The 27,434-nt window shown below is 39.0% G+C and overlaps 1 protein-coding gene across 2 annotated transcripts in view; it reads right to left on the reverse strand.

Moving 5' to 3' along the window:
* Window positions 1-27,434, reverse strand: part of Acer3 (alkaline ceramidase 3) — a 97,497-nt gene that overhangs the window by 22,214 nt on the left and 47,849 nt on the right. For both annotated transcript variants that reach the window (XM_051148993.1, XM_051148992.1), the window contains exons 2-6: window positions 17,428-17,538; window positions 10,312-10,364; window positions 8,245-8,297; window positions 6,409-6,490; window positions 1,384-1,419 (exon numbers count right to left, since the gene is read on the reverse strand). In XM_051148993.1, coding sequence (XP_051004950.1) covers window positions 1,384-1,419; window positions 6,409-6,490; window positions 8,245-8,297; window positions 10,312-10,364; window positions 17,428-17,538 — 335 coding nt within the window. The remainder of the gene's footprint in view (window positions 1-1,383; window positions 1,420-6,408; window positions 6,491-8,244; window positions 8,298-10,311; window positions 10,365-17,427; window positions 17,539-27,434) is intronic.

Consider the following 27,434-nt stretch of genomic DNA (forward strand, 5'->3'; position numbering starts at 1 on the left):
TGGACTGTAGGCTGTAAAATGAAATAAACCCTTCCCCGTTCAAGTTGCTTTTGCTCATGGTGCAACAGAAAGGAAGCTAGGATATTCTCTGAAATTTGTATGGCATTAGGTACAGTACTCCATCAATAACTTCCACCTCAAAAACCCATTAAATAGTTTAAAGAGAAAATACTTGAGGAATTTGAAGTTTAGTCTTTTCTAGATCATAATATCATAAAGACTTTTTTTTTTTTTTTTTGACAGAAGATCTAGCATAGCCTAAGCTGGTCTCAAACTCACTATGGAGGTGAGGCTGGCTTTCATTTTCTGATCCTCTTTCCTCCATCTTCCAAGTGCTGGCATTACAGGTGTGTGGTACCACATTAGGCTTCACAAAAAGACCTTATGTGTGTGTGCATGCATGAAGCTCCAGGGTTCCTTCAGCTTCTAAGAGTAATGTTGCGCTTGTATTACTGAATACCAATATCCAGCCAGACTGTGACATTGGCTGTACTGGGTATATTCTTATTACCTATGCCTACTTCCTGTTTGCAGCTTTGTTTTAAAGTGATTTTTATTTTAAAAAGATTGGAGGAGGGGTACCACCACATTTTAATCCCAGCACTCAGGCACTCAGGCAGGCAGCAGATGCAGGTGAATCTCTATGAGTTGAAGGCCAGCATGGGCTATACAGAGCTCCAGCCCTGGCACAGTCATGTAGCTCATGCTGGCCTTGAACTCACTTTGTAGCTGAGGGTGACTTTGAAGTCCTGCTCCTCCTGCTAGAATCTCTTAAATATAGGAATGTGCCATCATTCTAGGCCAGTAGTTCTCAACCTGTGGGTCATGACCCCTTTGGGGGGCCGTCAAATGACCCTTTCATAGGGATTGCATATCATCAGATATTTACATTAGATTCATAACAGTAACACAATTACAGTTATAAAGTAGTAATGAAATAATTTTATGATTGGGGGTCACCACAACATAAGGAACTGTATTAAAGGGCCACAGCATTAGGAAGGTTGAATATTCTACACTAATAGTAGATTCTTGACATTTTACCATTTCATTTTCAAATGCTGCGTCTGCATGTAACTTCCTAGAAAAGGGAAACACACATAGCAAGCATATATTGTTAAACAAATGTTTCATAATTAATGAAAATTATTCAAAATTATCAGGCTGGAGAGATGGCTCAGCAGTTAAGGGTACTTGTCTTGCAGAGGACCCAGGTTTGATTCCCGAACCCACATGGCAGCCCAAAATCATCAATAACTTCAGTTCCAGGGACCTGATAACTTCTGACCCTCACAGGCACCAAGCATGCAGGTGGTATACAGACATACATGCAAGCAAAATATTCACATAAGCAACATAAAATAAATAAAAAATTTTAATTACCTGATGGAATATAGGCTCCTTTACTTTTAGGTAAATCTGAAAAATATTAGAAGAAACATAAATGAAGGAAGGTATATAAAAAAACCTATTCCAACCACTCTGCAAATCCCAAACCTGTTGTTCCCCAATGTTATTCTAACCAGATTCCAGCCACATAAAACTAATTAGATTAGGTGGTATGGCACAGGAGGCCTAGTCCTGCCATGGCAAATGAAATAATGAAATATTTCAAGTCAGTGGTGGATTACTTCAGCATTAGTCTTTGTGTCACCATCAAGGAGGGTCAAGGATACAAGGTTATTCATGAAGGATGAGTAAATTACGATGACAATCCCTGTACCTGCTCTACAGTAGAAAGAATACTGTACTCAGAGACCCAAGTCAAATATGTAGCTCTGCCACTCAATTGCTACAGACCTTCACCAAGAGTCATTTACCTTAAAAGAATTGATCCTTAACTAAAAGATGGAGAATAGCAGCATGGAGAATCTAATCTAAAGTACATAAAAGGAGCTAGACATATTAGATTATCAGTAAGTAAAGACATTTAAAGATATTTATTGTACCCATTTCTGCTTTCAAGCTATTCATTACGTAGACAAACCTCTAGTTATATAAGCCCAAGGTTCAGACTCTAGTGTTTTATGGGTGTTTAAGTTCAATGCCTTTATAGATGTAATATATACTGTCTACAGGAGCACACTCTTTCTTTTTTTTTATACTTTTATTTAATGTCTATGATTTACACGCCATGCACCAAAATCCCTCTCCTCCCCTCCCCCCCCAGTAAAATAAAACAAAAAGACAAACAAAAAGATCTTGTCACAGAAGCTGTAGTGTATCATGCAGTACAGCCTTTTGTCCACATATGTTTACTTTCAAATGTTCATTGCTACGAGTCCTGGGCCTGGTTGGAGGCCTACATTATCATTACCGGATCCTCACTGGGACTGCTGTCGGATATCCCATTGTTGCTGTGTGTCAAGGAGATTCTTAATCTTTAAATCTGCAGGTCCAGTGTCTTCATGTGTTCCAGCAGGTCATACATGGGGTAGATGTTGGGGTGAGGTTCACTCAGAGCCCTAGATCAGGGCCCGCTCCCTCTCTCAGGAGCACACTCTTTTAATGGCACAGTACAGAGGACTCGGAATCCAAATCAACCCTTCAGTGACTTACACTGCCATGACAAAGTTCAGGTTTCTTAACTTGACATTCAAAGCTTCCCACTGCTCCCCTGCTCCTGTCTGGGCTTACTGGGGTCTCCTCACTCTAATCTCCAGAGAGCACTGTGCTTTCTTGAACACATCACTCTCACGCTCCAGTACCTGTAAATATGCTGCTCTTCATTTTGTTCAGAAATCCTCCCAACTGACAAATACTTTTGCAAATTCAACACAAATTATTCCTCTTTGAAATCTTTTCTGAACGCTTCCATTTCCAACAGAAGCAACTATTCACCTATAAGCATCTACCTATAAGCTTTATGGCAGTAGCCTCCCTAATGCTGTAGCCCTTTAATACAGTTCCTCATGTTGTGGTGACCCCAAGCATAAATTTCTTTCATTGCTACTTCATAACTATAATTTTGCTGTTATCAATTATAATATAAATGTCGAATATACAGAATATCTGATATACAAGCCCTGTGGAGGTCACAACCTACAGGCTGAGAATGCTTTGTGGCATTCTACTGGTTTGTTGTTTTCCCCTATAAACTAATAATCTCTTTAATATCTAGAACTGGGATTAGACATTCTTATGTCTTCATTAATATAGTGATCTAATGAAACCTCATACAGTTTTAAAACTTAGCTAAAAATGTATTTCTGAAATAAGCTTCTTACTATAAAAAGACCACAATTATTTACTTCAAGCAGTCAAAGGGCTTTGACTGAAATACTACCTGTAACTCTAAATCAATATGAAAAATGTGTTTAATCTGTGTCTTTATTTCAAAATATTAACTAGGACTCACTATGCAGCTTATGCTGGCCTTGAATTCACAATCTTTCAGTCTCCTGAGTACAAGGTTACAGGTGTGCACCGATAGGCCAGGTGTAAGAGTATGTTCCTTAAACACTCTGTTTTCTAGGCCAAAAATGATGGAGTCCTTATTATGTGTCAGATACTAATACTATAGTTAGTATAAAACATACTTTATTTTATCTTCATTTTATGCTAAGAAAAACTAAAGCTGAGAGAAAACTAAGTAAAAATATTAGATCCTAACTCACATCTGATTCTAAAGCTTGATTTGTTTCTAATTATAACATCTTTTAACTTACAAATGGGTCTAGTCTTGATTTTGATATCAACTTGATAGATAAACTTAGCTGGCCAGGCAAGTCACTCTGGACTTTATTCCTTTCATTAATATAATCGCATAACTTCTTTCCATCTCTAAACTTGAGGGGTCTTTCATTATTAACTAGGACAGAGTTTAGGCAAAGGAGTATAGGAACTCAGGAAAACAGTGAATTGTTGTTGTTGCTGCTGCTGCTGCTGCTGCTGCTGTTTTTTGAAACAGGGTTTCTCTGTGTAGCCCTGGCTGTCCTGGACTTACTTTTTAGATCAGGCTGGCCTCAAACTCAGAGATCCACCTGCCTCTGCCTTCCACAGTGCTGGGATTAAAGGTGTGTGCCACCATGTCTGGTTGTTTTGTTTTTGAGGCAGGGTTTCTCTGTATATCTCTGGCTACCTTGAAACTTGCCCTGTAGGCCAGGCTAGGCTTGAATTCAGAGATTTGCCTGCCTCTACCTCTCAAGTGATGGGATTAAAGGCGTGCGTCACTAGTGCCCAGCAGTTTAATTTTGTATTTTAAGACAGGGACTCATGTAGCCTGGCCTTGAACTTGCTATGTAAGTAAGAATGACCCTTAACTCATGATTTTCCTGACTCTGCCTCCTGAGTGCTGGGATTTTGGGCCTGCCCCAATATGCTAGGCTCCATGTTTTAACTTTAAGAGGGTTTTCTGTGTAGTCTATGATAGCCTCAAACTTGAAACTGTCATGCCTTGGCCTGCTAGGCGCTGGGATTGCAGGCATGCACCAGCACTTATATGGTTAATAAGCTAACAGCTAGACCAGGAGAGAAGCCATTCTGTACCACTATGTCTTTGTTCTCCTACTATCCTCTTCTACTCAATGGGTCATACATCCCACAGATTATGTATGTTTGCTTCTTTTCATCCCCACAGTTATACTATTTTAGTCTTAGTTCCATATTTTACAAAGTATGCAAAATTCCTGCATTTAATCTCCAGACTCACTTAATCTATCTTTTGTAACAAGTGATATTTTCTAAAACTTGCCTGATTGGCCGGGCTTGGTGGCGCACGCTTTTAGTCCCAGCACTTGGGAGGCAGAGGCAGGCAGATCGCTGTGAGTTCAAGGCCAGCCTGGTCTACAAAGTGAGTCCAGGACAGCTAGGGCTAACACAGAGAGACCCTATCTCGAAAAACCAAACAACAACAACAAAACAAACAAACAAAACAAAACAAAACAAAAAAACCTTGTCTGATTATACTTTTTCTATCTCATGGATCAACACTACTTAGAGAGCAAATTTAAACTCTTAAACATAGCACACATGAGACTTTACAACCTGATATTTTGTGTAGCTCACTAGACCCATTTACTACTTTCCTTTAAGATACGGCAATCACCCATAAAAAACCTCTCTCAGTCATAACAGTGACAGCATAATTGAGCAATGAAGGCAGAGTACTCGGCAAGCATCTGGCACACAGTGATTTTAGAGCAGCAATTCACTATGCTATTCTAAGGTTTGCGTGTAAGGAAATACAAAAGGCTAAGGATGAATTACCACAGTGTTGCCCAGAGGCCTGAAAAATTCCTTGAGTTTATCAGTTAAAATCTTACTCAAACTTTCTCTAAAGCTTGCCCTGATCTATTTAAACAGTATTCTTTTATTTGTTTTTGCTTCCTCAAACGCAGTCTTTTGACATAGCCAGGATAACCTCATGCCATCGTGCCTGGTTCAAGCAGTAGTCTTTATTTTTGTTTTCTAAGTTCTAGGCTCAGAACAGAACATTATGTAGACCAGGCTGGCCTCAAGCCCCATATGTGATCCTCATTAAGCAGTGTTTTTGTTGTTGTTGTTGCTTTTATTAAAATTAGAAAGGAAGCGGGGGCATGCTGAGACAATCAAACAGCTGAAGCTGGTCTAGAACACACGATGTAGCTCAGGTTGGCCTCGAATGTCTTATCCTCCCGCTTTAGCCTCCACGTGCTGGGATAAGAAGCACATACCATCATCTTGGCTTCAGGAGTAAATTAAATTTTAAGGCAATATATTTATTTATTTATTTTTATTTTGGTTTTTCGAGACAGAGTTTCTCTGTGTACCCTTGACTGTCCTGGAGTTACTTTGTAGACCAGGCGGGCCTCAAACTCACAGCGATCCACCTGCCTCTGCCTCTTGAGTTCTGGGATTAAAGGTGCACCACCACCGCCTGGTACAATTTATTTTTTATTATGTTTTAATTATGTGTATGTGTGTGCATGTGCACGCGCACACACACACACACACACACACACACACACACACACACACACACACACACACATGCCTGCACATGAGTACAGGTTATGTAAAGACAACAGATCCATCTAAAGTTAGTTACAGGGTTTCTGAGCCACCTGATGGGGAAACCAAATTAGGGTCTTTTCTAAGAGAGGTATGCACTTTAACTACTGAGCCATCCCTCCAGTGTCAAAATTAATTAGTTTTTAAAAACTGGTTCAGTAGCTGGGCATGGGGCTACTCCAGTTCCAGGGGAATGCATTCTGGCCTCTTTGGCCACCAGTCACAGATGGTGCACATACAAATAGACAAAAAAAGTCTAACACAAAAAAAAGAATAAGTAAGTAAAAAAAAAAAAAAAAAAAAGACATTCCACTTGCATAAAAATATTTCAATTTGAACAGCTTGACATAAGTACTGGAAACTAACTGTACCAGTCTCCTACATGGCATACCTTACAGGAGATGAAGCATGACTTACCGTGGTCACTGTTAAACTGAATAAAACTAGGGTAAAAAGCAGATGGTAGTTTATTGAGTTCTTTGTCTTGAAACATTCAAACCTTTAAAGTAAGAAAGAAATTTACTTTATAATGTATAACCAGAAAAAACCTGAATGCTGCTTACAAGTTGCCCACATGCCTTTGTGATCCAACAGTACTCACCATTTCTACCCTCCCACCCTCCATGATAGAAACACTGAACTGCTGGTGGGGGTGGCACATGTTTTTAATGCCTGCACTCAGAAGGCAGAGGCAGGTGCATCTCTGTGAGTTCAAAGCCAGCCTGGTCTACAAAGTGAGTTCCAGGACAGCCAGGCCTATATCCTGTCTCTAAAAACAAAAACAAAAACAAAAACCGAGGGGGGGGGGGAAGCAAGCAAGCAGCACTGAACTGTATTTAGATTACAAGAGGCAAACGGGATCAGCAGTAGTCACATGACCAGCTGAGACAATCTAGTTTTCTATGATGGGCTATTTTTGATGATATTTTAGTGTCCCTTGCAGATTGTCCACCTGCATAATGGCATGTCTGTTAATGAAGCTCTGCTCACATTCTTGAGCAAGTTGCTAAATTTCTCTGTGTGTTACTCTCTTGTTTATCAAGCCAGCTCAGTACCTACTGTACTACTTGAGACAGTGCAGAGGTGGGCACAAAGGCCCATCCATAGCTGAAGAGCTACTGACATTTGATAGCTGCTGGGAAAGAAACAGTCTGTTTTCTTTAATGATGTGAGCACTGCACTCCACACCCAGAAAGTCCCACACCCAAGAGTAGCTAACTAACACAAACTGGACTTGATAGGCTAAAAAACAACAATAATAAAATAACACTTGATACTGGGTACTTAGGGAGATATGAATGGCTCTGGGAAGAGTTTGGGGAGAAGGAGATGACAGCCAAAATACACTGTACGGAATTCTCAATAACCACAGTGTACTTCACGTTTCAGGCAAGCTTTTAGTAACAAACATGGCTAATGAGATGGTTCAGCAGGCAAAAGCAATTACAGTTCAAGCCTTTAGGCCTAAGTTCAAGCTCAGGGTACCAGGGTAGAAGGAGAGAACATACTTCAGAAAGTTGGCCTCGACCCCACCATGTACACTGTGGTACATGAGCACTGCACACACACACATGCACACTAACAAACAGCAGCAACAACAAAAGAAACTGGTGCTGGCTCAGCAGTTAAGAGTACTTGTTGCTCTTGCAGAAAACCAGGATTCAGTTCTTAACAAATACATGGCAGCTCACAGGCCTCTATAACTACAGTTCCAGGGGATCTAATACCCTCTTCTGGCCTTCTCATACCAGGGATGCACATGGTACCCAGACATACACCCAAGAAAAATGCTCATACATATAAAATAAAAATAAGTACTACAGTCTAGAGAAACTACCCCAGAACTTTTATGGCACAATTTGAACACATTCTTCACTCAAGAAAAGGCAAAATGTCTATTTAAGTCAAATTAAGATATGCCAAAACACTATGAATGCAATATTTATATAATTCCTAATTGTTTCATGGTTCTTCTTGCTGTAGGTAATTTATTGTATATATGTGGAATAATATAAATCTATATGCAAAAAAAAGAAAAATAATAATTTCAAAGACCCCCCCCCAAAGATACTATCTAAACTAGCATTAGGGCTTTGAGATCATAGTTGTTAATATAAAACATTATTGCAACCTCCCAGAAACTAAACTCTTCCATTAATGTCAGAATTTTTTAATATTTTTTTTACATATCCTAGTAATGTAATTAGACAAAAAAAAAACATATTGAACTTAAATTTAAATGTAAGTACTCACATGCAGTACACAAATATGCAGCAACTGTAAATCATGGGGAGTTCATCCAACAGCTACATGAAGCAGAGAAACAAAGATGTGACTATAGCACAGCTATAATCATGGCAGTCAAAATGAAACTTCAGAATGATTACTATTATCATCTCTTAAGTTAGGGATGTACTGCAGTGGTAGAGTACATTGCTTAGCATGAACGGCCCTGGGTTCAACTCCTTGCTGCTCCTCCCAAAATTATTAACTCTAATTTAATTTCTTTTGATAGTTATTTAATATATTTATCACCACCAAATTTACTTGTACAGTTTGTTGTTTTGAACATCAAAGCTATCTATCCATCCCTTCTAAGGCACACATCCAAGTGGGACATCTGACTGACTTTTCCCCAGAAAGAAGCCTTGTAATCAGGGTCCAGGCCAAGGAAATCAGAAATGATTGCAAATGCACAGATTTGAGAAATATTTAGTAAGTAAAATAAACAGAGATTTGCTGTTAATTTTATATAAAGGTGAGGAAAAAGAAACTATAAAGGATATATCTAGTTTCTTGCTTAACAATTAAGATATAGTAGTACAGTTTAATTTGATTATGAAAGCGGAATTCTGAGTTTAAAGAACTTGACATTGGTAGTATGTAGAAATGTCAGTAAGTACAAATCTTTAGCTCAGGAGAAAGGCATGGACTCCAGATGTTTGTAGTTTATTTAAAAGGACTACATTTACAAAAGTATAAATTTGCATTCATTTGCGCGCGCGCGCGCGTGTGTGTGTGTGTGTGTGTGCATTTAGAGGCACTTCACATATTGTTTTTTTGAAACAGAGTCTCTCACTTACCTGGAGCTTGCAATTAGGGTAAACTGGCTAGCCATAAAGCACCAAAAGCCTGCCTGTCTCTGTCTGCGATTACAAGCAGATGCTACCACTCTTGGCACTTTTATGTCCACATAATCTGGTGATTAAATTCAGGTTCTCATACTTGCATGGCAAGCATTTTATTGACTGAGTTACCTGTACAGCCCCCATTTCTTTATTTTATTCATTTATTTAGCAGAGAAGGGCATACTGCTGGGCATGCATATACCCTATACATGTGTAGAGTTAAACTTGGTTCTCTCCTTCTACCATGGGGATCAAACTCAGGTTTGCTTGGCAGCAAGCACCTTTCTCATTGTATTATCTTACTAGTCTTCATCTTATTGCTTATTAACTTTTTGTTTAGCTTCTATAAAAGATTTATTTTATTTATTTAAGTGTTTTGCCAAGTATTTATGTGCAACCGTGTGTGTTTGGAAAAGGGCTATGGATTCCTTGGAACTGAAGTTACAGATAGTTGTGAGCTGCCAGGTAAATGCTGGGGACCAAACTTGGGTCCTCTCTTGTAACTGGCATACAAAATAATCAGTTCAGAGTTTCAGCATAGCCAGGACTATACAGAGAAACCCTGTCTTGAAAACCAAAGTAGTAATAATAATAATGTTTTGTCTTGACATTCCTGTATGTGTAAATCATTTAAGAAGATAAGGCCAAGGCTGGGGCTGGTCTAGGACTTGCCTAGCATGTGCAATGCCTGTGTTCATTCCAATATCACAAACAGCAAAGACAAAGATAAGTCTGACAAAGGCTAGATCACAAAACTTAGTTCAAACTTAAGAGCTTAAAGTACAGGCAGAATCAAAGGGTTAGTAAAGATAAGCCAAAAGGTTCAAATGAGTAGATATAACCTCTTCATAGCAAAGACAGAAACCAAACAGGGCCCATCCCATTCAAATGATGCCACCAATACACGAAAGACTGCAGGCATCTAAGAATACAATGTTTTTGCGAACTACTGGTAACATTTTAGGGCACCTCCAGGTAACTGTCTTCTTTGATGCTGTTCTAAAATTACGTACGTCTGCACAGAGTTGGCACATGTACATAGAAAGCCATACTACTTCTTTACACAGTTTGAGTCCTTTGACCTTCAAAGATGACAAGTCCCCCCTTTCTTATCCTTTATTATATGTTCTTTTTCAAATTGGAGCTGTCTACAAACTGAGAAAAATCATCACTCACTTTTGCCATTACTCACCTGCATCTCATATTTCAGAGTCATGTGGAAACACCAGGATCCCATTCCTACCACTAGAATTAAGACAGACAAATAAAAAGATCAGCAAGAAATTCTTGGGGGCCAGAGTGATTTCAGAAGACAATAAGACATTTCAAAGCAGTAAGTTTTGAGGAAAACAAAGTTTAAGGCCTCTGACAGGATACAGCTAATACTGAGTTAGTACTATGAGGATTTTTGTCGTAGAAGAAAACAAGCACAGTATAGTTTTTCTAAAATTCTCAAAGTAGTTTACTAGACCAAGGACACTCTATTATTTCTATAAAGTACTGGATGCTCAGGATAAGCTTGAATGTGCATTGTTGATCAGCTTCTTTTAGCACTCTCTTGTACTTCTCTGATCCATAACCCCTAGCAATATAATTTAGAGAGTCACGATACCATATATACAAAACTACTGCAAATACACTGAAATGCAACTCTCTTGGGAACTCTGAGATACTGACACCCTTTGGTATACTGCAGTTTCTATGTGTAAATACTTAATACACTGACTTTGCTTCATTCTGACCCATTCTGTAACTCTTTCTGTGGCACAGTCAAGGATCCAAGGGAACATCTCAGACCCTGGTGGCAGTTTTGGGCAGTGTCTCTTTGCCACAATAAATAGTTTTATGTATTGAAGTTTTATGTTATGCCAAGTGTGCTGACCACTATATATGCTCTAGGTCCTTTCATTTTTATAGAACTTATCAGTTACCATCTGGCCTTTATGTAGTTTACTGACAAAGGATTACATATGCCATGCAGCTATTAAGTAATAAGGAAGGGGCTCTAACTCAGGTTCTTTTATAAAATACCTTATATACAACTTATGTATCTAGGAAACAATTACAGAGATATGTACAGAAAAGGCATAAAGACATTTTCAATTTTCTGGCCAAAAAGTGGGTTTTGTGAGCATAGCTAATAAAATTTTGTGGCTAGTTAGGACTTTTATACTGAATATTGCATCAGTAGTCCATACATTCCACTCCATGCTAATTGAAAGGAGAAAACGAAAAAGCCCCCCCTCGCCCCATTTTTGGTAGTGCTGGGGATTGGTGTTAGGGATATGTTCATGCTAGGCAAATGCTATACCACTGAGCCAAAAGAAACTGTAGATTGAGACAGAGTCTAAGTTGTACACATTGGCCTAACACTATGTACTCAAGCAAGCCTCCCAAATGGCTGGGATTACATGAGTGCGCCACTACACCTAACCAGGTGTGTAGTTCAATTTGACCATCTTTGTTTACATCTGAATTTAGATCACAGAAAGTCTTTCAAAATGATGTACACAAATTCACATATTTTATTTCAGTATTTGTAATATTTTAGTTTTTACATCTAGATTTTTGATCAATTTAGATTTTTTGTATATAAGATAGTCAATTATTTTTTCTAGCATTAATCATGAAAATAGTTTGTCTTCGCCACAATGACTGGAGATGGCATCTTTTTCAATATTTAGTAAGCTGTATGTGTCAGGAATTTGTATATTCCTATCTTACCTCATCTGTTGGCATATAACTACTCATAATAGTTCCTTATGATTCTTTGTTTTATTGCATACAGGTTTTTCTCTATGTAGCCTTAGCTGTCCTAGACTTGCTTTGTAGGCCAGGATGGCTTTGACTCACAGCCATCTGCCTGCCTCTGACTCCAAAGAGTGCTGGAATTAAAGGCATGTGCCACCATGCCCTGTTCACTGCTTGTTTTTGATGCTGTGAGACATGAAATATCTTCTCATTGAAGAATTAGAGGTTATTTCAGTCTCCACCAGTTTGGCTTTCTTTGTGCTATCCTTCACTTCACCTATTCAGAAATTCTAAGCAGGTAGATTTGTATTTCCTAAGTCTGTGACACTGCAGACATTTCAGTACTAAGAGATGCTCTATGATTGGGATGCTATGAGTCTTATAAGGGTTCCCAGGTGGATAGGGGAGCCTAGATATATAGATCTGCAGAAGATGTAATGATGTTAGCCAGAATGTGTTGGTAAGGCTTTTGAGAAACTCAAGAAACCTGTTGTGGTACACCAACCATACATGACTCTGATGCCTCCACAAAGATGTGACATTTCTCTGACTGCAGCAACAGGATCTGGAGCTGACACTGGATCTCCTCAAGATCTGGTATGAGACTGTCATGGTTGAACCTAAGCTGGTGTCCCAGACATGCATGTACCTCCCAGCAGTTCCTCAGAATGAGACAGATCAGAGTTTCGAGCAAAGCAAAGGACAAATATCAGATCCACTCTCAAGTCCAATGTCAGAAGGCACTGCCCCTGCTCTAATATATACGATTCCTTTCGAATACTTCGGCAAATCAAACAGAGCTATACTCAAGCCCTTAGTGTAGAGTTACTTCTGGGTTTGATGAGGCGATGGTTGTTATGTGAGACCTCTTACTACACTATCTTATGGACATTATTTTTCATTATGTTACAGCTTTGGGCAGTTAGTTCCTCATTTGAGACCATTTACTTAAGTTAGGAAGGTTATATTATTGCGTCTATTTTTTTAAACTTTTTAAAAATTAATTTATTCTTGTTACATCTCAATGTTTATCCCATCCCTTGTATCCTCCCATTCTTCCCTCCCTCCCATTTTCCCATTATTCCCCTCCCCTATGACTGTTCCTGAGGGGGATTACCTCCCCCTGTATATGCTCATAGGGTATCAAGTCTCTTCTTGGCAACCTGCTGTCCTTCCTCTGAGTGCCACCAGGTCTCCCCTCCAGGGGACATGGTCAAATGTGAGGCACCAGAGTACGCGAGAAAGTCATATCCCACTCTCCACTCAACTGTGGAGAATGTTCTGACCATTGGCTAGATCTGGGAAGGGGTTTAAAGTTTACCGCCTGTATTGTCCTTGGCTGGTGCCTTAGTTTGAGCGGGACCCCTGGGCCCAAATCTGCCTATCATAATGTTCTAATTGTAGGTTTCTAGGACCCTCTGGATCCTTCTACTTTGCTATTCTCTCATGCTTCTCTCATTTAGAGTCCCAATAGGATGTCCTCCCCTCTGTCCCAGTTTCCTGGTAAGTGAAGGCTTTTGTGGGACATGCCCCTTGGGCTAGTATGCAGATATAAGTGAATATATACCATTTGAGTCTTTCTGCTTCTGGGTTAACTCACTCATTATGATCATTTCTAGCTCAATCCATTTATCCACAAATTTTGGGAATTCCTTGTTTTTAATAGCTGAGTAGTATTCCATAGTGTATATGTACCACAGTTTCTTTATCCATTCTTCTACTGAGGGACACTTAGGCTGTTTCCATGTTCTGGCTATTATGAATAAGGCTGCTATGAACATGGCTGAGCAAATTTTCTTGTTGTGTGCTGGAGCATCTTCTGGGTATATTCCAAGGAGTGGAGTAGCTGGGTCTTGAGGAAGCCCTATTCCCATTTTTCTGAGATAGCACCAGATAGATTTCCAAAGTGGCTGTACTAGTAGGCATTCCCACCAGCAATGAAGGAGTGTTCCTCTCTCTCCACATCCTTGCCAGCATGTGGTGTCACTTGAAATTTTGATCTTAGCCATTCTGATGGGTGTAAGATGGAATCTCAGAGTTGTTTTGATTTGCATTTCCCTGATGACTAAGGAGGTTGAGCATTTCTTTAAGTGTTTCTCAGCCATTTGATATTCCTCTGTTGAGAATTCTCTGTTTAGTTCCAAGCCCCATTTCTCAATTGGGTTATTTGGTTTGGTGGTGTTTAATTTCTTGAGATCTTTATATATTTTGGATATTAGACCTTTGTCAGATGTAGGGTTGGTGAAGATCTTTTCCCAGTCTGTAGGCTGTCGCTTTGTTCTCTTGACAGTGTCTCCTGCCTTACAGAAGCTTCTCAGCCTCATGAGGTCCCATTTATTAATGCTTGACATTAAGGCCTGGGCTGTTGGAATTCTGTTCAGGAAGTTGTCTCTTGTGCCAATGTGGTCCAGGCTCTTCCCCACTTTTTCTTCTAACCAATTTAGTGTCTCTGGTTCTATGTTGAGGTCTTTAATCCACTTGGATTTGAGTTTTGTGCAAGGTGACAAATATGGGTCCAGTTGCATTTTTTTTACACATAGACCTCCAGTTAGACCAGCACCATTTGTTGAAGATGCTATCCTTTTTCCATTGAATGGATTTGGCTTCTTTGTCAAAAATCAAGTGACCATATGTGTGTGGATTCATATCTGGGTCTTCGATTCGATTCCACTGATCAACCAGCCTGTTGCTGTGCCAGTACCATGCTGTTTTAATTACTATTGCTTTATAGTACAGTTTGAGATCAGGTATGGAGATTCCTCTGGAGCACCTTTTATTGTACAAGATTGTTTTAGCTATTCTGGGTTTTTTGTTTTTCCATATGAAGTTCAGAATTGAACTTTCAATGTCTTTAAAAAATTGTGTAGGTATTTTGATAGGGATTGCATTGAATCTGTAGATTGCTTTTGGCAGGATGGCCATTTTTACTATGTTAATTCTCCCGATCCATGAGCAAGGAAGATCATTCCATCTTCTCAGGTCACCTTCAATCTCTTTCTTCAGAGTTTTGAAATTTTTTTCAAACTAGTCCTTCACTTGCTTAGTTAGAGTAACTCCTAGATATTTTATATTGCTTGTGGCTAATGTGAAGGGTGTGGTTTTCCTAATTTCTTCCTCTGCAAGCTTGTCATTTGTGTATAGGAAGGCTACAGACTTTTTTGAGTTAATTGTGTATCCAGCTAATTTGCTGAAGGTGTTTATCAGCTGTAGGAGTTCTTTGGTGGAATTTTGAGGGTCATTTATGTACACTATCATATCATCTGCAAATAGGGATAATTTGACTTCCTCCTTTCCCATTTGGATACCCTTGATCTCCTTTTGTTGTCTTATTGCTCTGGCTAGAACTTCGAGTACTATATTGAAGAGATATGGAGAGAGTGGGCAGCCTTGCGTTGTTCCCGATTTTAGAGGAATTTCCTTGAGTATCTCACCATTTACTTTGATTTTGGCTATTGACTTGCTGTATACAGCCTTTATTATGTTGAGGAAAGTGCCTTGTATCCCCGATCTCTCTAAAACTTTAAACATGAATGGGTGTTGGATTTTATCAAATGCTTTCTCTGCATCTAAAGAGATGATCATGTGGTTTTTTATTTTCAGTTTGTTTATATGGTGGATTACATTGATGGATTTCCGTATACTAAACCATCCCTGCATGCCTGGAATGAAGCCTACTTGGTCATGATGAATGATATCTTTGATGTGTTGTATTCGTTTTGCAAGTATTTTGTTTAGTATTTTTTCATCGATGTTCATAAGAGAAATTGGTCTGAAATTCTCTTTTTTGTTGAGTCTTTGTGAGGTTTCATAGAATGAATTTTGTAATGTTCCATCCATTTCTATCTTTTGGAGTAGCTTGAAGACTATCAGTATTAGCTTGCCCTTGAGGTCTGGTAGAATTCTGCACTGAAACCATCTGGCCCTGGGCTTTTTTTGGTTGGGAGACTATTGATGATTGCTTCTATTTCTGTAGGGGAAATGGGACTATTTAACTTGTTTATCTGTTCTTCACTCAACTTTGGCAAGTGGAATTGATCAAGAAAATCGTCCATTTCCCTTAGATTTTCAAATTTTGTGGCGTATATGCCTTCAAAGTAGGATCTTATGATTCTTTGTATTTCTTCAGTGTCTGTTGTTACGTCTCCCTTTTCATTTCTGATTTTGTTGATTTCAAGACTGTCTCTCTGCCTTTTAGTTAGTTTGGCTAACGGTCTGTCTATCTTGTTGATTTTCTCAAAGAACCAGCTCTTGGTTTTGTTGATTCTTTGGACTGTTTTCTTAGTTTCTAATTTGTTAATTTCAGCCCTGAGTTTGATTATTTCCAGACGTCTACTCCTCTTGGGTGTTTCTGCTTCTTTTTTTTCTAGGGCTTCCAGTTGTGTCATTAAGATATTGCATCTATTTTTAAATTAGATGAGAGAAGAATTTCTGTTGACCAAAAGGCTTTGCATTTTCTTTCCTTTAAAAAGTAATTTTGAGCCAGGAGCAGTAGTGCACACCTGTAATCCCAGCACTTGGGAGGCAGAGGCAGGTGGATCTCTGTGAATTCGAGGCCAGTCTGGTCTACAAAGCAAGCCCAGGACAGCCAGGGGTACACAGAGAAACCTTGTTTTGAAAAACAAAAACAAACAAAAAGGATAAAAGGTAATTCTGTATGGTAAGAAACTGTTTTCCTCAGGTTAGGGAAGTCTATTTTATTTGGAATAGAAGTTATGCATACTTACAAGATTCTTAGTTCATGCTGCCCCCTTCTGTCAGACTAATAACATTTTATGTGTGTGTGTGTGTGTGTGTGTGTGTGTGTGTACCTATCTATAATATTTATTTTTATATGCAATCATGTTTAATTAAAAAAGCATCCAAAAGATAACAGAATGCTATAAACTGTGTTTCAGTGTAAAATGCTCCATTGATATAATTTTTTAGATCTTGTTTTTCTGACATTATATAATTTATTTTTCTTTGAAACAGTATCTTGCTTATGTGTACTAGGGTAGTTTCAAACTCTCAATCTTTCTCCCTCAGTCTCTCCCTCAGTGCTGGGATGATAAGCATCTACCACCATGCTCAGTCCCTACACACTATTTGAGACATTACAGATATAAACAGTGTAAGCATAAGAGTGTTTAAGAAAATTATAAGACGTAATTTAAGGCAGAGTTTAGCTCTTAGGGTGAGATGCTGGACTGAGAAGGGTAGAAAAAGGGAAAAACCAGGCAGGAATACACAGAAAATTTTCTATTTTATCTAAGTGGCATATTTCTTTAAAGAAAATGTTAAGATCTGAAGCAAATAAAAACTTCTGATCTGGCAACGTTGGGTAGAAAAGCATCTTGTTTATTTTATTACCTCTATTTTGCACTGTTTTCACAGTCTGAACTTTTTCGAACAGTTATTCAAAAGTGCAGTTCAAGTCACTGTCAAGGTCTGAGGAGTTCCAACTCTAATGTTAGAAAGTGTGTCTATATTGTATACCAAGTTATCGCATTTAGAAATGCAGAGAGTAGCCACCCACACGCACACTGCACACAGTTTTCAGATGAAGTACTCTACATACCCATGAGTGCTAAGTAAGCGGCAGTGTACCGTTTCTCCAGTCCATCTCTAATGCTCTGAATTGCACCAAAAGCTGGAGGTATGATCATAATCAGGTTACTCACTGTATTCCCTACAGGAGAAAAACACAGTAAGATATTTAGATTAACCAGTAACACTTAAGTACACATTCATTTGGTCTTTAGCAATAGTTACATAAGGAATTCCTTGGAAAGACTATGATAAAATACCTAACAAATAAAACAAAGATATTTCCTGACAAATGAAACTAAGAGTGTTTTAGAGTATACCAACTACCAACTTAAGAGAAAATTCTAAATTCTAAAAGCAAGCAAGAAAAGGATCCCAGAAAAACCTCAGACATACAGCAGGTAGCTGAAGATCAGACTCTATACCAATGCTCCTCAAAGTGTGGTTCTCTGCAAGTGAATGATAATATAAATGCTGGTATTATAATATAAAGCATTTGATAATATAAATAACTGGGAGAATTTTGGCTGTGCAATTGAAAGTCAACTGAAAGTCTACATCTTACGTATTCTGTAATATTTCATTTCTGGTAATGTTCTTAGTTTCTAGGATATAATACAACAGATTTTTAAATTTTAATTTTTCTGTAATGCAATGAATCTTCTATGACTTCTGTTCTCATTGTTAAAACAACAAAGTTCTGAGGTGCAGCAGAAAAGCTCAGTGAGCAAAGTTGTGTCATTAAGTCTTTGACCTGACTTTAATCGCTGGGGTCCACACTAGATAATATATTATGCAACACTTACATTGTGTTAGGTATTGTAAGCAATCAACAGATCGTGATACATATTGAAGGATTGGTGCAGATTATTTGGGAATATTATGCCATTTTATATAAGGGATAGGCATCAGCAGATGCTGATATCTACTGGGCAGTCAGAAGCAGACATCAGGTTCTCTGGCACTCGAGGTACAGGCGGTTATGAAGCACTATATGGGTGCTGGGAACTGAACCCGGGTCTTCTGCAAGAGCAACAAGTGCTCTTAACCTCTGAGCCAACTCTCCGGCCCTGTGTTTTTAAAAAGCTGATTTTGAAGTTGGGGATTCAGCTCAGTGGCAGAGTGCTCGTCTAATAAGCACAACACCCTGGTTCAGTCTTCACTTCCGAGGGTAGGGTGGGAGCAATGGGACAAAAGGAATTAAGAAGTTGATTTAAAAAAAAAAAAAAAAAAAAAGACAAAATTGCCCTTTAACTGAGGAATTATATAAACAATAGCCAATTTAGGTTTACAAAACAAAAATCAAATACATGATTGCAGACATAAAATAATTTTTATTATTCAAAGCTGCTATTAATCAGGTTCTAAACAGAACTGGTAAGCCATGAAGCAATTTGAGCAGGAAAATTTTACAATAAAGAATTACTGAAAGGGCTAAGATGTACTGCAGTTGGTTGAGTTCTTGCTTATCAAGCATGAGACACCAGGTGCCAGGAACTGATTCCAAACATCCCACCATAGGCATGGTGGTACATGCCTATAATTCCCACCACACATGAGCATATATAAGAAATTTAAGATTACCCCCAGCTACATAGTAAATTGAAGGCCAGCTTCAGCTACTTGAAACTCAGTCTCAAAAATAAAATAAAATTGAAGCCAGGTTTCCTGGTCTAATATACCTGTAATTCCAACACTTGGGAGGCAGAGGTAGAAGGATCTCAAAAGCTCAAGGCCAGATTTAATCAAAAGAAGGAATTAGAGTAGCTAGTTGGTAAGAAATAAAGAGAACTGCAGAATAAAGGAACAGTATGTGCAAGGAGAACAGAGCTACCATCCCTAGTCATCAAAAGAGGATCCCTCAGGGCTGAGATGCAGAACAATACCCATCTCTCTCTCTCTCTCTCTCTCTCTCTCTCTCTCTCTCTCTCTCTCTCTGTCTCTCTCTCTCTCTCACACACACACACACACACACACACACACACACACACACACACACACTCTTACCCAGAAATTTGCCTTCTACGGTGCGAGCAAAAGCTGACCACCCCAGCAGGGATGAGGAGAAATTATTGGCTACTGTGTCCTTTGGACTAATCTTCAGGACCTGAGTACTAGAGAAGCTTCTTGCACTTGTAGGAGCTATATGCTACTAAAGTCACTTAGACCAAGAAGTTGCCTGACCAGCACACCAACACTAAGGAAAAGTCCTTCCCGCTGTATGTATCTCTAGTGCCCTCCACTGACTGTCAAAGGAACAGTTAAAGGTAGTATAGAATGAATACTGACTTTGGAGCGAAGACCAGGCTCATGGTTTACCCACTTGTTTCACTGCAGGTGATGATACTTTGGGAGCTCTGGGATATGCAGGAGATGGGGCGTAGCTGGTAGAAACAAGTCATTAAGTGCAAGTCCTAGGTTATGCCTAGCCCCCGGTTTCTGCCATATGCTCTGCTTCTTGGTCCACCACACACTTAGGCTTCCACACCTACCCTACTACAATTAGCTGAAACCAAAATAAATCTTCAAATTTTTTCTATCATGTATTGTAGTCAAATGACCACAGCACAAGTAATACTATTTTTTTCTTCTAAATATATGTGTATATTGGAAGGGGGACAGGACAATATGCAAACAATACGTCTAGAAGAGAACAAGCAAGGTGTTTTGTTTCCGCAGGACAGCAGGGGGAGCCAGTGTTCAGCAAGCTGACTGCCCAGTATCTGGCTAGATTCTGTAATTTGGAGTTTAGATGAATTTACAACTATATAACCATCTCCCAGAGCTAAAGATTAAAGTACAGAAGCATTAGGAGCTAGTGAAGCTGCAAAACAGAAAGCTCTCCTACAACCAGCACATGAGCTACATGAAAGCTGTAAAATTACCCTGCAGCTTCCCCAAATTCATTTTACCAAATATTTTCATGAAAAGTCCAAGTAATGCTAAAAATTCCTAGGACTTCAGAGTGAAAGAGGAGAGGGAGATATTGAAATTTAATCTTTCTAATTTATAGTAGGCAACATGCTGTTCTATGGAGGCAATTCATTTATTAGCTATTTATTATTTAAACAATTACATATGACCAGATGATGTCTCAGTTGGGTTTTTATTGCTGTGACAAAACATTATGACAAAAAAGCAAGTTGGGAGGAAAGGGTTTATTCAGTTTACATTTCCACATTGCTGTTCATCACCAAAGGAAGTCAGGACAGGAACTCAGACAGGACAGGAACCTGGAAGCAGGAGCTGATGCAGAGGCCGTGGAAGGGTGCTTACTGACTTGCTTCCTATGGCTTGATTAGCCTGCTTTCTTACAGAACCTGGGGCCACCAGCCCAGGGAAGACACCACACACAGTGGGCTCGGCCCTTCCCTATTGATCACGAATTGAGACAATGTCATACAGCTCTATCTCATGAAGGCATTTCCTCAACTGAGGCTCTTTCGTCTCTGATGACTCTAATTCGTGTCAAGTTGACACACAAACCCAGCCAGTACAGATGATACATATGTGTGTGTATTCAGCATAGCCAATATCTTCTGGACCATACATGGTGGTGCACACCTTTAATACCAACACTTAGGAGGCAGAAGCCGGTGGATCTCTGTGAGTCTGAGGCCAGCCTGGTCTATTACAGGACAGCCAGGCTAGGTGGAGAGGTCCTGTCTCAAAACTAAACCAAACCAATGCTTTCTGGCCTCTAAGAGTACCTGCACTCATGCACATACCCACACAGGGACACAAACAAATACACATAGTTAAAAATTAAAAAGTAAAAGAAAAGTAAGTCCACCTTGGCTCATGAAAAGTATTTTTCACATTTTAAAATATTTTAACACCCTACACTATGAAAAAGAAATATACATATTGAATTGCAATAGAGGCAGATTTTAGGCCTGTGAAGAAACACAAGAAAGAGATGAGAGGAGCCAAAGCTACATCAGTCATGGCTAAGGAAAACTCTGACCTGATAAGATAGAGGTTACAGGGGAGGAGGGAGACTCAGCAGAAAAGTACTGTGGGTATCTAACTCTGCCTTGGAAAGGGCCAAGGTAAACAAAAAAGGACTTTAAACAGATCACATGAGTAAGAAGAACAAGAGAGGATGGTCTTCACCTCACTGGAGGTGAATGAAAATATCAGATTTACCCATAGGTCAAGAAGGAAAAGTTTTCAAACCACGATAAGCAATGAAGAGGCAAACTGAAATGACAAAACTCTGAAAATGATTATTTTGATAATCCCAACTTCCTCTGCATTTAATTAAAACTTTCAGGGCCAGCTCAAATCTACTAACATTAGGCGGAGTTTTCCCCAACCACCTTACAGAAAACTGACTGCTCTTCTTATAACACATAATGTTCTCACCTCTCACCCAGCACTCAGCTCAGACTACTTTGTATAGCTCTCTTTTCACTATACGTCTTATTATTCAAGGGCTGTGGCCTTATATTTATTCACTCACTCAAATGCTAAAAGGTACTACAAAATTATCAAGATGGCAAAAAAGGATAAAGGCATCTGCTCTGACTGCTAGTCTGATAACATGAGTTCAATTCCCGGGACCCACACAATGGAAGGACAAAACAACTCCAGTAAGTTGTTCTCTCCTCTCCATGCATGTGCAGTGAGAAATCTGGTTCTTTAAAAACACAGAAATATTATAAAATGTCCTTTTGTTTTAATCCCAGCTGTAGGGATGTGGAGCTGCTTCAGAGTGACCACAGCAGCTATGATTTGCCTCCTGCTCTAGCAGAGGCATGGTTTTGCCAGCTGCAGAGAGTTTCTGCGACTGCATAACATTTGGAATTCTGGGAACTTTGCAGAGGGTATATAAATGCTAGAGCCCCAAGAGGCAGGGAGGTGGTTGTTGGGGTTTGTTAGTAGCTGTGGTCAAAGAAGAAACAAAAGGAAAGAAATTAATGGATCTTCCCCCCCCATCTTCCTCCCATCTTCTTTTCCTTTCCTATCTAGTGATAGGGGGTGGAATCAGGGGATAAAGGGTGAAAAAAAGAAGAACCCACAACGTAGCAAAAGACCAGCTACATGCATGTGTTGTGGTGGGTGTGCAAACATAAGAACACACACACATTACTTTTTAAAGAGATACTATAAAGCAATGGTTTTCAACTTTCCTAAAGCTGAGACCCTTTACTACAGTGGTGACCTACAACCATAAAATGACTTCATTGCTACTTCATAACTGTAATTTGTGTGTGTGTGTGTGTGTGTGTGTGTGTGTGTGTGTGTGTGTGTGTGTTTTGATTATTTCCTGGAACTCTTTGTAGACCAGGCTGGCCTCCAACTTACAAAGACCCACCTGCCTCTGCTTCCCAAATGCTGGGACCAAAGGCATGTGCCTCCACATCCAGCCAAAGCCTAGTATTTTTATAGACTTGAACCAAAGCATTATTACAGATTAAATACAAAGGAAAAATGGGAAAAGCAAGTTGACTTTTATTAAGCCTAACGTTAGAGACCTCTAAAAAATACAAAGAAATATCATCCTTATTACTAAATTTAATTATTACTGTGTGTGCACAATGTGCATATGTGCAGAATGTATGTGGTAGTGCACCTGTGCCATAGCCCACGTATGGAGGTCAGAACTTTGTGAAGTTGGTTAATTCTTTGTTTTCACTTAACAGGTTCCAGGGATTCAACTTAGGTATCAGATTTGCAAGGCAAGCACCTAACCCAATGAGCCATTGCTCATCCTACACAACCAGCTCTTAAAAGGAAATTCTAGGTAGTATTCAAGAGGAGATTCCACTCATAGGAATCCATCCTGTGGGCTAATAAAATATACAGATAAAAAAATGGCTCCAGCCCTGTCAATAATTTTTAAGAGCAGGACGAGATCCTAAAAGCATAAAGTTTGGGAAGAACCAGCTACAGCACTAGATGAACATACTCCCACAGTCTGGCAGGTCTTTCAGTGTTGTCCAGGATTGACAGATCCCATAATGTACTTCTGTCTAAAAGATTTCCACTGGAGATGTACATCAGTGATAGAATCCTGCGTAGCATGTGGAGGTCATGGGTTCAAACCTTAGCATTTGAAAGAAAAAAAAAAATGCAGTTGGAGCAGTAGAAGGGAAATCTATATGCAGGGGATTCTGTAAGTCTTTTGCAGGTCATTGATCATGATAGAGGACAGCAAAGAACAAACAAACAACAACAACAACAAACCAAGTCACAAAACCCCTAATGCAGCCTGGAAGCTTGAGCTTTCAGATGACAATAAGAATCCAATAGATGATACAAGTGTGGAAAAAATACTCTGAGATTTCAAACATTTGAAAACAATAATCTCTTTGCAAAGCCCTTTCATTTCCTAGCAACAAAGCAGCTTTCTTATACTAACCATCAGAAATTTAAAGAAGAATTAAAATCAGTGGTAGAAAAAGGGTTCAGAAATGGTTCCGGATACAGCACTTTTTATGCCACACAACTCCAGGGTTTCCCCATATCTCAATTGATAACTATGGCTGTTTAGTGATATGAAAAAATGCTAGCGAAGGATGAACATGAGCCAAAACCCTGATTGTGTTTTCAATATTTACAATTTCATTTCATTTTATTGGGTACAGTACTTTAGTATAAGGCTACATCATTTTTTTTTTTTTACACAATTTTTAAGCAACCAACATTTAGCTTGTTTCCAACTTTTACTACAGTGGTCAATGGTATAATCAACAAATCACATGCACACGCACATGCACACACACACACACACACACACACACATCTTTTATAAGTATTTTTTAAAATCTTACTTATGGCAGACTATGTACAACTACACAACTTCAGACACAGGCACTTGTTTTCACTTTTCTCTGTCTGTACGAGTGCTTCAACAGAAACATTTAAGAAAATTAACCTAATCAAGTGTCCTCTGTTGCAAATGTGGCGACAGAGCCCCCCATATCAGCTGGCTTTCCTACACTTATACAGGAAGCATAAAAGCCACCCCAACTAGTATCCTGATTAAATACCCCTATTCTACTTTTCTTCCTGTTTTAGCACATATTTTGTTGCAATTACACTAGAGACTGCTCAACTTATTTATCTCAATGTTCTGGAGTCAGAGAAGTTCAATCCTGACAAGGGCTTCATGCTGCATTATAAGCTGGCAGATGAAGTCAGAGTGGAGTACACAATAGTAGGGAGATGTCAGACTCACTCTTAAGATAAACAATCAGTACGAGGAGCACCCATAACCTAATTACTTCAAAAAAGGCTAAACTCATAATAATGCTACATTGGGAATTAAATTTCAACATGAGTATTAATGGGCACAAAACATTTAAACCACATCATTCTCATTTTCCCCTTCTTGGTTCCAAAAAAATGTAATAAAATTATATTCTCCACTGTTAACCCTAAACAAAAATACAAAGTCCTTTTTAATTATCTGGTAATAGAGAATCTGGGTAGAGATATAGAAAGTAGAATCACAGTTGAAGCAATTAGGAAGTTATATATAAAAAAATATAACTAGAAGAGGGCAGCAGACATAACTCAGTGGTAGAACACTTATGTATGACATGTATAAAGTCCTAAGTTTGAGGCCAACACAAATGCACGTATATGTGAGTGTATACATGCACACATATCATCAAAATAATGTGATGCTGAAATAAGAGAGTTCAATAAGACAGATTGGAACGTACAGAAACATACCCAAGTACATTTAAAATGTAGTATATAATAATGTTAGGTTTTTTTCAAATTATTGGAAGAAGTATTTAGCAAATGGTAAAAGGAACTGGACTAAAATCATCTTGAGAAAAATTAAGCAAACAAAAAGCCCTGCTAGTTTTGAACTATATAAATTCTTGGCTAAGAGAAAGTAAATAGCTATTTAGCAATATGTAGACACCCTCAAAATCCTCGCACTACAAATATGTAAACATGTTGGAAATTCTCAATAAATATATTTTTTGTTTGCTTTCTTCCCAAGACAGGCATCACTATGCAGCCCTGGCTAATGTAGTCTATGTAGCCCTGGCTAACGGCTTGTGTAGACCAGGCTGGCCTCAAACTCACAGAGGTCCGCCTGCTTTTGCCTTCTTAATGCTAGGATTAAAGGTATGTGCCACCACTTGGCTTACTAAATATATTCTTAAACACACAACTTAGTGCTAGCAATATTAAAACTCAAGATACTTCTGAGGAGTGTGGCACAAAAGGAAATTAAAAACCAATATTGTAACCAGGTTGTGACTGTCCCAAGGGAGTAAGGGAAAGGGCACGAGTTTTGGTACCCCAGGAGGATGAGATACAATGCTCACACCAGGAAAAGATTGAGACCTTGGACCATTTAAAAAATGATCACTAGGTCTGTGACTGCCTGGTATGCTTAAGAGGATACCTACTCACTGCTACATGAAATAGAAAGTAAGCAAGAGAATTGGTTCATACTGGCATTGCTACAGGTAAGACAAACAAATAAAAACACAATGGAAACAATAATTAATTCACTTGGGAATATAAAAACAATGTGTGTAGCAGGGCCTGGGGTGTAGGCTTGTAACTCAAACTACTTAGGTAGCTAAGATAGAAGGGTAGAAAATTCAAGACCTGCCTATGCGACAAAGTGTGTTCAAGACTAGCCTGGACAACTGAGTGAGTGAGACTGTATGTTAAGAACTAAAAAGAAAAAGAAAAAGAAGGATGGGTGGGGTGTAGCTCATTGATAGAGATAGTACCTAGCATGTGCCCCAGGACAGCTATGAACTCAACCCAACAAAAACCCATAAACTTATTTAACATATTATGGTTTTTAAATTATTAGTTACCATTATTGTGTATGTGTGCATGCGTGAGCGTGCACATGATTATGGTTTGGAGGAAGGAGGAAGGAGGGTGTGTGAAAGTCACAACACATGTGTGGAGGCCAGAGGACAACCCTGTGGAGCGAGGTCTCTCCTTCCACATTCATGTAGGTTCAGGAGATAGAATTCAGGTTGCCAGGCTTGTGCAGCAAGTACTTTTACCTGAGCCATCTTACAAGTCCTTTACAAAGATTTTGTTGTTGTTGTTCATTTATTTTGGGTGTGTTTTTTGGGGGGGCAGAGGAGGTTGTAAATTTTTTGGATACTGCATCTTGTAATGATATCAAAGGCCTAACCTGCCTATGAGAACAACCTCTAAAGCAATAATAGAGACACCAGAGAAATTACTAGATGCATGTGAAGGAGAGATAAACATGTTTTTTGTTTAGATAACAAGTGGGGGATGAGAAAAGACTTGTGAGAGAGCAGGTGATGTTTATCCCCTTAGAAGCTGAATCACCGTGTGGGAGAGATTGGTTATTAAGCAACTGAAAAACATCCTTGAACAAATGCTGAGAGGAAGTTTAAATGTGAGCCAAAAACAAGAGGTGGGGCCTTTGGAGACTTGAGATAGTTTTGGCTGTTCATTGCTCCACTTCGAGATGCTCCTAGAGAGAACAGCTTGAGGGAAGGCTTTGGGGCTCTGGGCTGCGGCTGAGGCTCCAGGTTCCGGTTGCTCCAAGTTCCAGCAAAAGAAATCCTGCTGATTACGCCAGGAGAAAAGTTCCTCGGAACTGATATCCTTATGGTTTTGTTATTGTATTCGTTAATCTTCTTTTCCTATTGTTTAGGTTACTCAGGTTATAAGTGAGGTACTCTTGGTCAATAAGTTCATAATAAAATATATTTGATAAGAAAATTGAGACATGTATGAACACATAGCTAAATTAATTCAAAAGACAAAAGAAAAGAATGGAGGGGGAAGCAAAGAACAAATGCAAAAGACTAAAAGAAAATAACCAAATCATACTAATAACTGCACTACCTATAAACCGACAATATATGCCAATGAAAAGGCAGACATTTAAGCCAGGTATAGTGAGTCATGCTTATAATCCCAATATACAGGAAGCCGAGACAAGAGGATCCTGATTTCAAAGCCATTCTGGACTATTAAGTAAAATGTTGTCTCAAAAATAAAATTAAAAAATAAGAAGAAATTGTTAACCTGACAAAAACGATATAAAGAGCCAATTAC

This window comes from Acomys russatus, chromosome 7 (assembly GCF_903995435.1).
Source record: "Acomys russatus chromosome 7, mAcoRus1.1, whole genome shotgun sequence".
Lineage (NCBI taxonomy): Eukaryota > Metazoa > Chordata > Mammalia > Rodentia > Muridae > Acomys > Acomys russatus.